Source organism: Tursiops truncatus, chromosome 15, assembly GCF_011762595.2.
Source record: "Tursiops truncatus isolate mTurTru1 chromosome 15, mTurTru1.mat.Y, whole genome shotgun sequence".
NCBI classification, from domain to species: Eukaryota; Metazoa; Chordata; class Mammalia; order Artiodactyla; family Delphinidae; genus Tursiops; species Tursiops truncatus.
Window position 1 is genome coordinate 49,736,376 of NC_047048.1, and position 13,876 is coordinate 49,750,251.

The 13,876-nt window shown below is 45.0% G+C and overlaps 1 protein-coding gene across 1 annotated transcript in view; it reads right to left on the bottom strand.

The window, feature by feature from the left end:
- The window catches only part of SLX4IP (SLX4 interacting protein), a 197,214-nt gene that overhangs the window by 61,911 nt on the left and 121,427 nt on the right, over positions 1 to 13,876 (bottom strand). The window contains 1 exon segment of the mRNA XM_073792660.1: positions 13,003 to 13,123. Within this exon segment, the coding sequence (XP_073648761.1) occupies positions 13,003 to 13,123 (121 nt within the window).

A 13,876-nucleotide genomic window follows, 5' to 3' on the forward strand; every position in this document is an offset into this window, starting at 1 on the left:
GTGATCAGAGGGCCTGGCCAAAGGAAAAGAATTTAAAGGGGACAGACAGGCTGGTAAAAGCCATAAGCGCTTCCCATACATAGGAAAGGCTATTACTATAGGGCAACGGACATAAAACTCCCAAGAAATGTACAGTACACGCCAAGGTAAATAGTTTCCACTATACCTTGTCATCTCACACATTAAAAAATTATATGCAACTCCTGTGAGAAAAGGCCACTGCTTTCTGAGAAATGGGGGTGGGGGGAGGTAGGGGATATGTGTGTGTTTGCTTTCCTCGTTAGTATCTGTCAAACACAGGAGAGGTGCCACTCTTTAAGACTTCATCTGGGATTTGCCAAAGGAAAGTACAGTTTTGTCGGGGTGGGGGGAGGGTCTCACTATCTCCTTCTGCCCCCCACCCCTCCCAACACACACACACACACACACACACACACACACACACACACACACACACACACACGCTATGTGGCAGCCAAACCATTTGAACAATATTAAGGCCAGTGTCCCAAGGGCCACATTCCCTACATGCTAGAATAAGCCACTGTTTTCACTGGGTAAACCATGAGAACTATAGGTCCCCCATCCAGTTATCACCATTAGAAACACTGTGACAAAACACACAGATCACTAATAGAATGGTGTTATCTCACGCTGATTATCAATGTAAGGCAGTGACTTTCTCTGCCAGCAGGGCAGGAGTGCCAGCCAGTCCCACCTGCCACCAAGCAGGACTCGTCTTTGGAAGAGCTAGTAATAAACAGTCAGTCTTCACAGAGCTGGTAAATGGGCAGGGCTCTCAGCCAATTGGGACAACTCCTTTTAGAAAAGTCTTGCAACCACCATCTGATGACAAAGACCTTTCTAGAATCCAAGAGTCCCAGGGGATTTGGTAAAGTTGTTTTGAACTTCCCAGTTCCTGAATATGCAGAAATTTGGGAGCAGAGAGTCTGGGTGTAAATGTGAACCAGCCCAAGCCGACTCTAAAGTATAAATGGAGTTGCATCACCATAAAAGCCCCAAGAGAATTGGCATTGTAATTTGAACCTCAGCAATGGCAACGCAGACTTCGTTTTATGAGGAAAAATCATTGTTTGCTATGTGCCGGCAGGGGCTTTCGGGAGAAGGCCAGGGTGGGAGAGGAAGCAGCTGACTCACCAGCCAGCAGGGTCGATTTAATAAGGTTTATACTAACAACGAAAAGGCCTTCTAGGTGGTTCAAACTGGCGCTCGACAACCTCTTGGTGTGGTGAAAAGAATCCTAACCTTTTTTTTGAAGCTTTGCAATAAGGTTTTTTTGTGTGTTTTAATTCCTTATAAAATTTAAAAAATAAACAAAAGATCAGTTATTGCGACTTCAGCAATGTCCGTAACAGGTAACTATAACAAGTGGAAACATGATGCATAAAAGTTTACAGTTTTTGCTTTTCTTTCCATTTATTGCAATAAATGATTAGACAAGTCTCCCCAGTTTCTGAGGATGCAAAGTCTCTCGTGTTGTCATTGCTGCTTTAGCACAGTTACGGTAAAAAGTATAAAACTTAAAGTTTTACAAATTTCCAATTCCTGGAAAAATCATCTTTGCTGAAATTGCGGCACGTTCACCAGAGGCCTTGTGGGCACTTGCTTCCATTATTGCCCTTGTAAGCTTCTCGTGCGGATGAAAGCCGAGCAAATGTTTTGATGGAGTACATTATGGGAAGAAATGTAAATAATAACCAAAGCTATTTAAACACATGTGTAAAGAGAAAACACATGTTTCCATGGTGCCCTAGGACACATCTAGGGAAATCCATTTCTCTTTGTAAAGGGCTGTGAATAGAAAAAAACAATGTCTCCATATTAAGAATATTTAGCAGCATGGCAGATTGTTTTAAATGTGCTGTGCTTTTTACCGTGTATCAAAGCGCAGAAGCTCCCAGCTCCTCCCGTTTCAGGCCGAGAAGCCCTTCCATGGCAGCGTCGGCGGCCGCCCAGGGCTCCACCTCAACGGCCGGGGAGGGCAGGGGCGGGTGCTGACACACAGCCAAGGTGACTCCGAAGCTGGGACTCTCTGCCAAGGGCCTATGTTTCATCAGGGCTGACAGCTGTTGGAGAGACGGTAACTTTCATTGTCCCTAATGTCTAAGGAAAGGATGGTCACGTGACTGCGTAAGGACGGTGTTTCGGAGCAAGCTTTCACTGTTCTCTCTGCAAACGCCGGATGGTTTACATGGAGGAAGGGCTGGGCTCAAACGGAAAAGGTTTTCACTTCCAAAATTTCTTTTAAATAGGAAAAGGCCCTTTTTTCAGTGGGCTGGGAAAATAAATACAAAGCAAAACAAACAGCACAATATGCGAATGTGCGCTCCTGGGGCCCCTGGGGAGCAGGGCTCACAATCGGGCCTGTGTCTGGAGAGCAGAGAGAAAGCTTTTTTTGGCAGGTACGGTGCATCGGGCGATGGGGAAAGGAGAGGAACGTTTCTCAGACGGAGGGAAGAATAGGAAGAACTTGCTTGTTTTGGCAATTCTCATCTTTTTCTTGTGCTCCTCCTGTTGTGTGCACACCCGCTGATTTCCTAACATGGTGGTAAAGTGCCCCCCGCCCTCCCCAGGATGCTGAGTGGGTGTCGATGGACAGATAGGAGGTCTGTTCATCTGGCCCCGAACATTCACAGAAGATGCCTCAGATGCCACAAGAGAACGAGCTGCACGCTGGCTGGAGATTTAAGCTAAGATTTTATAGGAGCGTTCGGCTTAGAAGAAAAGCCAAATAGAAAGCCAAGGCAGACAGAAACCACAGTGCCCAGGAAAATTTAATCTATTTTACGGCATTTTCCAAAGGACTGGGTTTCTTACATGTTAACTGCAAGAAAAAGGTTACACAGAATGGAATAATGGGCAGTTAAAAAAAAAAAAAAAGGAAAAAAGAAAGATTACTGCTCTACAAACACAAAGATGTCTTAAAGCCGTAATATTTAGACAGTGTATTGTGGGAAGTGCTTGGAGCTGGAAGATGAGCTCTGTTTTCATGATTAGAGGGAAATTTTATTAAAAAAGAAAACACACACACACACTCTCTCCCCCACTCTCTCTCCCTCCCTCTCTCTCTCTCTCTCTCTCTCTCTCCCCCCCCCTTAATAGGGAGGCTGAAGCAGTGAAGAGAAGCCAGGCATCTTGACAGCCATGTTTTCATGATGCCTCTGACACTTCCCAGTTATGTGACCTCGGGCAAGTTGCCTGAACTCTGAGCTTGGTTCTCATCCTTAAAACCAGGGTTAAGGATGCTGCTAGAAAGGGCTGCCCCAAGGATCCACCGTGGGTACGCGGAAGCCCCAGCACAGTGCTGGCACCCATCAGGCTGAATCTTGGTAACGGTAACTAGTAGGAGTGGTAACGTTGGAGGGCACTTGTGGTGGTGGTGGGGCTGGAGGGCACTTGTGATGGGCAGGGCTGGAGGGCAGGCATCTGCAGAAGAGGCAGAAAATACTGCAGCTCACCTTACACTGGGGTAGGATGTGGTTTTGACTTTCTCAAAACCAAATGAGGAAAACTATCTAATAATCTGTAACTCGCAGACCACTTTTACCTCTGCCTTTTGTTAAAGGGGCAAGAGATGCTACGATGGAAGCAGAGCACAAAGCCTTGGCAAATGCTACAGTTCGTTCCTTTACTTCTTCCAATGCGTGTGCTCCTCCTGAGTGACAAGCTCTGCACTGGGTGCTGCCCAGGACAGGACCCTTGCCCTCCAGGAGGAGGAAACGATGACTGTGCCACTGTCCAAGCTGGAAAAGGGAGGAGCAGCTCCCTGAGGGGGAAGACGCAACAGATAAGGTTCCTTAAGGGAAATGATAAGGTTCCTTAAGGGAAATGACGCGGGAGCACAGGCCTGCAGGGTGATGCAGAGCTGGCCCAGCGGCGAACAAGGAGAAGAGAGTTGTGGGGAGAGGAAGCAGCATGTGCAAAGGCCCAGAGGCGAGAAAACATGATGTTCTGGGGGCCTGTCAGGTAGGCTATGGTGCCAAGCTGATAAATGAGGGTTTATCATTTATCCCCCCCTGGCCAAAGCCATCTGGGACCAATGACTCCCCTGCCCCTAGAGGAGAGAGGCTCCTCCGGAACCCAGCTTCCCACAGGTCTGGATGAAGGGCCGCCCAAGTCTCCGGGTACCGGGCGGTTGGCTTACCCAGCGTTCTCCTGAACAGCCTGACTGCTCAGTGCCTGAAACTGGGACTAAAATGTCCCGCCCCCCTCCCCGCCACCCCCACAAGGTCATTTTCATGCTTGCTTAATAAAAAGGTTGATCATGGGAGAACTGGGGTCCCTCTGCTGGAATGCAGTTACAAGGTACATAAAGCTGTACCCCAGCGAAGCACACACAGCTACAGAACGGCAAGAGAGCAGAGGATCCCGTGTGAGACTCTCAGCCTGTGCCAAGTGATGCCCTGCATTCCCTAGAACCCTCTGCACAGGTGGGGGCCCAACATGGAGAGGACACTGCCACCACGGCTCGTGGACCCTGGGGTTGAGGGACACCCTTCAGGGACTGAGAGCTAGTTGCTGGGAGGACTAATGACCAGGAGAGACATGGCATCTGTAGACCACCACAGTCGAAGAGTGGATGGGTCACCTGGTGATGAGGTGGCCAGAAATTTGTCGTCCACTAAAGCCTGTGGCTGGGTGAGTCACTTGGTCCAGTAGAGGGCCATGAGCCAGTGGTAGCCTTGGTAGGAACGCTGTCAGTGGCTTGACCGACAGACATCTTTGGCTTATTGGTTAACTGATACGTCCATGACTCCAAATAAAATGGAGAACATACTTGGGCCCTACTTAAACGGTATGTTATGGGCTGAGTCGTGTCTCTCCAAAATTCTTATGTTGAAGTCCTCACCCTAGAGGTATTCAAAATGTGACTATATTTGGAAATAGCATCTTTAAAGAGATCATTAAAATGAGGTCATTAGGGTGGGCCCTAATCCAATATGACTGTATAAGAGGTGGACTTTATACGAGGGGGAATTTAGGACACAGACATGTAGAGGGAAAACCGCGTGAAGACACGGAGAAAAAGGCCATCTGCGAGCCGAGGAGAGAGGCCTCAGAACCAACCCTGCTGACACCTTGATCTCGAACTTCCAACCCCCAGAAGTGTGAGAAAATAAATTTCTGTTGTTTAGCAGTCTGTGTTATTTTGTTATGACAGCCCTAGCAAGCTAGTACACTGTATAATAGAAAAGAATCTAGGTCTGGTAAATAGGGGTCTGACTTGGGCTACCTTGAAAGACAGCCACAGCTTCTCAGAGAGCCAGGCACCCAAGCAAGGCCCCCTCAAAAATATTACAAGTACATTCTCTAAATTTTCCCCTTGGGATCTGCAATTGTTTACTAGGGTGCCTGCACAGTGAGAAAAGGGAAATACCCAGAACTTTTGAGGATGACTGGACGCTAGCTCTGAGACTGTGCTATGCCTTGGGGTTTCTGGTTGCCACTGTACCCACCAGAGGGGGATAAATAGAAACCTGGCTTCAATTCATCTGACAAAGGGCCCAGCAGGTCTGTGAAAATCTATAGTTGTCTTCTCAGCTGTTGAGTATATGACTGAAATAGATTTACTCGGCAAATGACAGAAGGACTGGGACAAGGACATTTGGGGAAAAGTTACAGAGTGTGAGAATATTTGCATCTGATGTGAATGTTCTCTGAAAGGCCCCATTAAGAGGTGCTTACAATAAGCTGGACCAGATGACCTGCCCCCATGCGTGCTGGCCAGCCTCTTTCCCCAGTTGCCCAAGTACCTGCTCAAGGACTCAGGAGTGATGTGGCCACGGGGGCAAGGATGAACATTATGCTTGGGCTCAACAACATAGACTTAACTGCATCAAGGCTGAGCCCTGCCAAACGTCCAATTAATCTGAGCCTCCCCACCAACTCTCATATTGCAGGGAGACGGGCTAGCCGTGGAGGGTGGATTATATTAGACCTCTTTCATCACAGAGGCGGCAACAGCTTACCTCCATTGGAATAGACCCTTATTCAGGATTTGGATGTACCCTCTATGTCTGCCATGTTTCTGCCAGCCACATCACCCATGCACTTCCTGAAGGCCTCATTCATCATCACCAGTGCAGTGATTCTGACCAAGAAAACTCATTTTTCAAAATAAGACAGTGGGTGCATAAAATTCAGTGGTCCTACCAAGCAATCAAGCCAGGCTCAAATGCAGCTGGCCTTAGATAATGGTGAAGAGGTCTACTGAAAATTCAGCTATGACACAAACTGCAAGGCAGAAGGGATTGTGGAGCTGGGGTGAAGCCCAAAAAGATGTATATGTGCTCTGACCAGCAGAACAACGCATTCCCTTGGCCAGAATATGTGGTTCCTGGAACCAGGGAGTGGAAGTGGGAAGTGACCACCTCAGCAAAAAGTTTGCCTTCCATCCCCCTGACTCTGCTTCTTTAGTACTCAAGAAAAGACTAGAGGGGCTTCCCTGGTGGCGCAGTGGTTGGGAGTCCGCCTGCCGATGCAGGGGACACAGGTTCGTGCCCCGGTCCGGGAAGATCCCACATGCCGCGGAGCGGCTGGGTCCGTGAGCCATGGCCGCTGAGCCTGCGCGTCCGGAGCCTGTGCTCCGCAACGGGAGGGGCCACAACAGTGAGAGGCCCACGTACCGCAAAAAAAAAAAAAAAAAAAAAAGACTAGAACAGAGAGGAAAACATGAGTCAGGCTGAAAGTTCAAAGCGCCGTGTAACTGTTTCCAGCTCTTCACGCCGCTAGACAAATAGACCAAAGGGCGGTTGAAATGTTGGCTCACGATGGTACAAGAAGAGCAACAAGGTAGACGGGTAACACAGAAGGAATATAACGTGTTCGACCTAGCAGAGCACATCCAGTGCTAAAACTTGACGCAAACTATGGCAACCTCAGAAAGGCAGGACCACTGAGGGCTCAAATTCCTTAGGAAGGAAAGTTTGGTCACCTCACCAGGTCAAGAAACCTGATCAGCTGAGTTACTGGCTAAAGACAAAGGGAATATGAAATAAATATTAGAGGAGGGAATATACAAACAGCAACTATTTATTTCATGTAACCGACTACAGAAGTTAGAATGATAGCATCTTCCTAAATTGTCTTCCTTGCTGTACCACATATGTATTTATATATTAACTAAGTTTTTTGTTTTTTTATTCAGGGTATGTTGGCAATAGTTAGCTTCGTCATTTAGTCAATAAGGAAAATAATATGGGCTGTGAATAAACCAAAGGAGGAATACACATCGCTCAGAAATCTCGGGCTTGGAGCTGGGATGTGAGACTTGGGGTTCTCTCTCTTGGAGGAGGTGCTGAGCATATTTTGTCTGTAGTTGGGAGAGTTGTATTGTCAGGCAAAAGTTTGTTGTTATTGTTTGGAAGTTTATGGAAGAAGGAAGCCAACAGGAAAATTTCAGTGGATATTTGTAACTCGTATCCACCCACCCAAAACTTCTGCCCATCCTCCCTGCATTTTGGTAACTTCCCACATTTTTTAAGTCCCACTTTCCCAAGGTAAAAGCCAAACATTTTGCACTCCCTGGCTCACCTGCAACCAGGATACAGCCATGGGATCCTCTCCATGGGAGGAGCACGGCGCCATGGCCACAGGCCAGGCCGTCAGGCTCCTGTAGGCTCAGTGCTGGGCTTTGCAGACGGCAGCTGAAAGGGCTCATGAACCAAAGCCGTCCCCCCATCTTGAGGCTGAGGCTGTGTTGTCTGTGTAGACTCAGAATCGGACTGCCTGGCCCTCCTACAGGTAGATTCTGTTGAACTACCTAATATCTTTAATCAACTTCTCCTCTGCTGCAGAGACAGACCAATTCCAGCTAGTCTCAAGCAGAAATGAAATTAAACAAAGGATATTAGGTAACTAAGGTTCCTGACCACAAAAGGATTTAAGCTGGAGACGATCACATTTTTGTTTTCAAAAGGCCACTCTGGCAGCAGAGGCATGGATGAATTGGAAGGGATATCAGGAGGCCGTGGCAGTGATTCAAGAGCTGATTAATAAGAAGGGTCCTGACCAAGCGAGTGACACAGGGAAAAACAAAAATTTAAGACGAAAAAGGCAAACGACCCAGTACAAAGGTAAGCAATAGTTGTAAATATGCAGTTCAGTCAATAAACACATAAAAACAGAAAGATAAATATCAAAGGGCATGACATCTCTTTTTTTGATTTTTGGCCTGTCAGACTGGCAAAAATTAAAAATACCAGTAACACTCAATATTGGCAAAGCTAAGGGGAAAAATATTAATGAGGTAGAGTTGACAGAATCTGAGCTAAGTCTTTAAAATAGAAACTTTCTTACAACGTTAATTTTTACTAAATCCATTGAAATAACAATTCCAGGTGACTTAAGAAGGCTGAGGCTACTGGCAAATGTCTGTGCTATGCTGTTCGCTGACGGAGTTTTTGCCAGTACTCTTTGTATTCCTCAATATTACATGATTAAGGAAATGGCTTAAAAGCCATTTATGTTATTTTTTTTAATAAAGATAACTCAGAGGATGAAATATATTAATTTTATTAAAGCAATCAGCAAAGTTACCAGCCTGGTGACTTCAGCTCACCAAGCATCGTGTGTTAAGTGTCTATCCCATGATGAAGTACGTTATCGTTACTCAGATCTGGAAACGGGAAAGGTAAGAAACTCACACAAATAAGGAAGATACCCAATTTACACAAAAGCGAAAACCATACACATTCACCCTAGTCACCAAGACAGTAAGAACAACTCTATTTTCAGGGAACATGAGACACAGAACTAAACAGTGAGGAGGAAATAGGCAAGGCCTTCCTTACAGTTCATGGCTCTGAAATTCCTTTGGAAGAAAAAGGCATTTAAAGTAAGACTATGGGAGCAGCCGAGAAGAGGCAGTTTCCATTTTTAGTGATGCTGATAATAAACAGTCTGGGATGGGCGGCATCACTATGTATGTCTGCTTCATCCCTGCGGGTGTGCATGTCCTAGAAGATGATGCATCTCGGCCCTCTATGGAAGGCAGCCCTGGGGTAGAGATGGGCGAACAGCGCTCTGACCTTTAGGAAATTAACAGTTTAGTATGAGGTGAAGCAGAGTTACCGGTTTCTGCTCTTGAATTAAGCAGCTCGGTCATTTGGAGGAAAAAAAAAAAAAGAGGCTCTGGGGTGGCAACCCCTCAATCTTTACCAACAAAGAAAGGGAGAAAGGCAGGTAAACTGATTATAAAACAATTATAATACAATGTGACCAATGTTATAAAAGTGCTATGAGCAAGGAAGACAGGAAATTGAGGAAGACTTTGTAGAAGTAATATGTGAGTTAGGTCTTAAAAGCTGAATACTAGGAGATTTCCAGACAAAAGAGAAACCTAAAAACATAAAAACACAGAGGTATAAAGAATGCAGGTTTGCAGGAAATAGAAAAGTGAGTAGCAGGAAGGGACAAGGCAGGCGAGGTAAGTTACAGCAGGCCTTGACCTTACTAGGAAGAGGAAAGATGTATCCATGTGTGTAATTAATCACTTGTACAAACATTTATTAAGAACCTACTACAAACCGGAAAATATGCTCCATGCCGGGGATACCATGGATCATAAAAGAGGCAGAACCTGTCTTCAGGCGACCGGCACACTTGTGGAGAGATCAACATTAATCAAATGGTGTGAACCAAAGTGCAGGATGCTCCTGGGCCTGGAAACAGGGGACCTGTGGACAGGATACGCTTCCCTGGGGTGTGGACTTTGAGCGGAGGGCTGAAAGTGGCAGAGGGGCAGGGGAGGACCAGCGCTCCAACATGGGCAGAAGCCCCAGGATGAGTGGAAGAATGGGGCTTTGAAAGAGAGGAACTGAAGCTGCTGTGGCTTAAGCATGAAAGAAGGAACAAGGGCCACAAGATGAGGCTGGAGAGGCAGCTACCCCAGAGATCTTGGCCTTCACCCAGGAGCCCTGGGGAAATCCTGAAGGGCTTTCTGCACAAAGATCAGACCTGTGACGTGAAGGGATTACACTAACTCAAGTGTTGACAACAGGTGGGGCATCAGCCAGAGCGAGCACAAGGGCGCCAGGGAGCGTGCTGCTGCAGGTGTTCGAGTGTCCAGCTGAGGCGGGACCCTGGACTGCTTGGTGGCAGCAGAGGACTAGCTCAGGTGGGGACATCGAAAGACATGCTCAGTCAAAGGTTAACTGTTCTCAGAAGCAGAAAGAAGGGAGATGCTGCTTTCACACCGAGTTGGCTTTCGAAGAGGGAGAGGAGTGAGCGGCACACCGTTGCATCAGCACCCTCCTGCTTTCTTGGGCAATCAACCGTGCTGCTTATCTCTGACAGAGAAGCCCGGCTTTTGCCCCCACTAGGGGGCATCGGAGGCTCCAGGGGCAAAAAAGGCTTCTTGTTTGTGGTTGTAAAATAAACCAAGTCAGAGGCAAATGACAAACTGAGAAAAATCTCTTGCAACATACATAACACACAGAGCCTGAATATCCTTAAGGAGCTCTTACAATGTATGAACAATAGAGAGAAATATTATATAGAAATTGAAGTGTGCAAATATCTAGATCATCAAGGTGTCCACCATACCACTGTTTACAACAGTGAAAATATTAGATGCGACCTAAATGTCCCACTGATAAATCAAACTATGGACACAATGGAATTCTATGCAGTCATTAAAAACAGTGATGTGGACCCCGAATGGCCAAAACAATCTTGAAAAACAAGAACAAAGTTGGAAGAGTCACACTTCCTAATTTCAAAACCTACTACAAAGCTATGGTAATCAATACAGTGTGGTATTGGCATAAAGACAGACATATAGACCAATAGAATAGAAGAGAGAGCCCAGAAATAAACTCTCACATTTATGGTCAAATGATTTTTTATAATGGTGCCAAGGCCACTCAATGGGTCAAAGGACAGGCTTTTCAACAAATAGCACTGGGAAAACTGGATATCCACATGTGAAAGAACAAAGTTGGACCCTTAACTTAAACCATATAAAAGATTAACTCAAAATGAATCAAAGACCTAAATGTCTATAAAACTCTTAGAAGAAAAAAATAGGGAAAAGCTTTGTGACACTGAATCCAGCAATGATTTGTTGGATATGACATCAACTGGCTACATCAAAATTAAAAACGTTTGGGTCAAAGGACATTGTCAAAGGCTTTGTTTTCTCCATTTCTCTCAGGAGGGAGAAAATATCTGCAAATCATATCTGATAAAAGATTAATATCCAGAATATATAAAGAATTCCTACAACTCAAACAAATAAACAAACAACCTAATTAAAAAATGGGCCAAGGACATAAACAGACATTTCTCCAAAGATACACAAATAGTTAATAAGCACATGAAAAGATGGTCAACATCACTAATCATTAAAGAAATGCAAACCCAAACCACAATGTGATACCACTTCACATCTATTAAATTTTTAAAATGGTGATATATGTGTTTCAAAGGACTTTTATATTATGTTAGGTGGGAAGAAAATAATTACAAAATTGTATGTACAGTAAGATCACTTTTCTGTTTAAAAACAAACTTCTTGCTCACGTGAGCCCAAGAAAGGCTTTGGGTTTCATCTTGGGGCCAGAATACCATGTGTTCCCTGCCTGTGAGAGAGGCTGGGAAAGTGAGTATTTAGCTCTTCCCTCAGTAGGAGTGGAGGCCAGGGGAGGGGCCAGTTGAGGATGGGGACTGACTAAGCCACTACCACAGTGGAGACAGAGGTCTTGGAACTTTCTTTGCTCCTTTTCCTTCCGTACCAGTTAGAAAGTGACACTAGCCAGGTCTGCTGGAGTACAAAGGATGCAAGCTCATACGGCTTTTCTCAAGAAGACTTACAGTATTACTAAGCAAAATGCCGGCAAGCGTCATCTAATACAATATTGTTTGGACTGAAAATTCTATTTGTCTGAGGCTTTCGGTTTGAATAAATTTAACCTATCTGCCCACTTATCAGTCGTGCCCAAGTAAACAGTGCAGATTAAGTATGCCTTCAAAGGGGAGGACGTGACACCATTCTTTCCCTAAAGAGGTGCTGCATTAGCATAATCTAGTTCACAGCACTACAGTGCTGTCCTCTGAGGATTAACATGGGCTGACTGTTAAGTGTACTACAAAGAGAGCCATGAAATGCTAACTTAAAATTAAAAACACCACAATGACAGAGTGGAGAGAACACTGGTCTGGGGGGTCAGATTCTGCTGCTTGTGAACCAAGTCCTCCTCCATATTCAACGTATCCCTGAATATGCTGAATATGAATCTGTGCATCAGGCACTGAGCTAAGTGCTGGGGGCAGGGAGAGGAGAAGGGAAGATGCCAGATACACGACATAATCTTTGTCCTCGAGAAGATGATCTTTTATTTGGGCAACCCCCTTAATCTCGCAACCTCAGCTTCTTCACCCATAACTCAAGGATATGACCATTCTCCAAGTGTTATTAGGATAACAGGGTGGGATATTTCAACCTCAGTGCCCTTGACATTTTGGGGGATAGTGTCTTGCTGTGGGGAGCTGCCCTGGCCACTGTAGGATATTTAGTGGCGTCCCTGGCCTCTACCCACCAGATGCCAGTAGCTCCCCTCCATGGCTATGACAACCCAGACTGTCACAGACATTTCCAAATGTCCCCTGGGGCAAAAGCACCCCCAGGTGAGAACTTCTGAAATAGGGTGACATAAATGAAAGCACTTAGAAAAGCATAAAGCCCCAAATCAAGTCAGCGTTAACGTAAACCCAGCTGTAAGACTTCTCAAAAAAAAAAAAATCCTTTAAAGAATTTATAGCTTACTTAGGAATGTTTATTTTCTATTTTTATGTACTTTGCCTACCATTAAAAGCCCTTCATGGCTTTCTGGTTAATTTGCTTTACCTAATGAATGCATCTTCAATAGAACATATTTTTTAAAAATGTATCACTGTACTAACGTGACAGTCAGAGTCAAACATAACTGCCATCTCTACAAAGCAGAAATTTTATCCAAAATCAAAGTACTCCATTCCTACCTTTTAAGGACAAGGGATTGGATCTTGTGAATTCTGTATTTGACGGCCTGTGCTGTTTACGAACTCCTAAGTATTCCTTCACTCTTGAATCAATGGTTTCTTTTAACAGTAAACAGACTTCCTAAAGTAAATCAGAAAATTAGATATAACTTAATTTAATGCAATGCAAAAAAAGTCAGTATCATGCATATTTAAACACCAAAATCGAACATTTCATTTTGTTTGCTCTTTAAATTAGCTATGAATGAATAAAGGAATCATATATGTGCTCATGGATAATGCTGCAGATTTAAATTTGCCACTGAGCTTTGCTTGAAACCATGATGTTGGCTTACTCTGTGATATAAGAAATACACTTCATTTCTCTCTGCCTCAGTTTCACATTTCTAAAAGGAAGATAAAAACACTTCAATGTAAAAATCAGGGCGATCAGGTGACAAAATCAGAGAGGTAAAGACTGTTTTCGTATAAATATCAACCCGTGGGATTGTGACAAACAGAAGAGAGAAGTCAAACAGAGCCAACTCTGGCTGGAGATGGTAGCCCCAGAGCCAGGCCCACTGGGTGGGGACTGTGGACCGGGAGAAGCTGGGAGCCAAGGCACAGTCAGAGGGAACCCTGACCCCTAAGCAGTCAACAGGGGGCAGCCCCCCGTGCTTTCATATGGGGACACAAGGCACAGTGATACCAGATCTTCCAATTTGTTTAAGAGAAACTAGAGACAGTGATTTTTATACAAAAATTTCCCACTTTTCAAACTTGGTTCAAAAAACTTTTAATACCTAACCACCATAATTCATTAGTTTCTGGGATTTACAAATCTACTAAAAAGGAATAGCACCGAGTGGTGGGTTGAATAGCGAACTGGAAATCA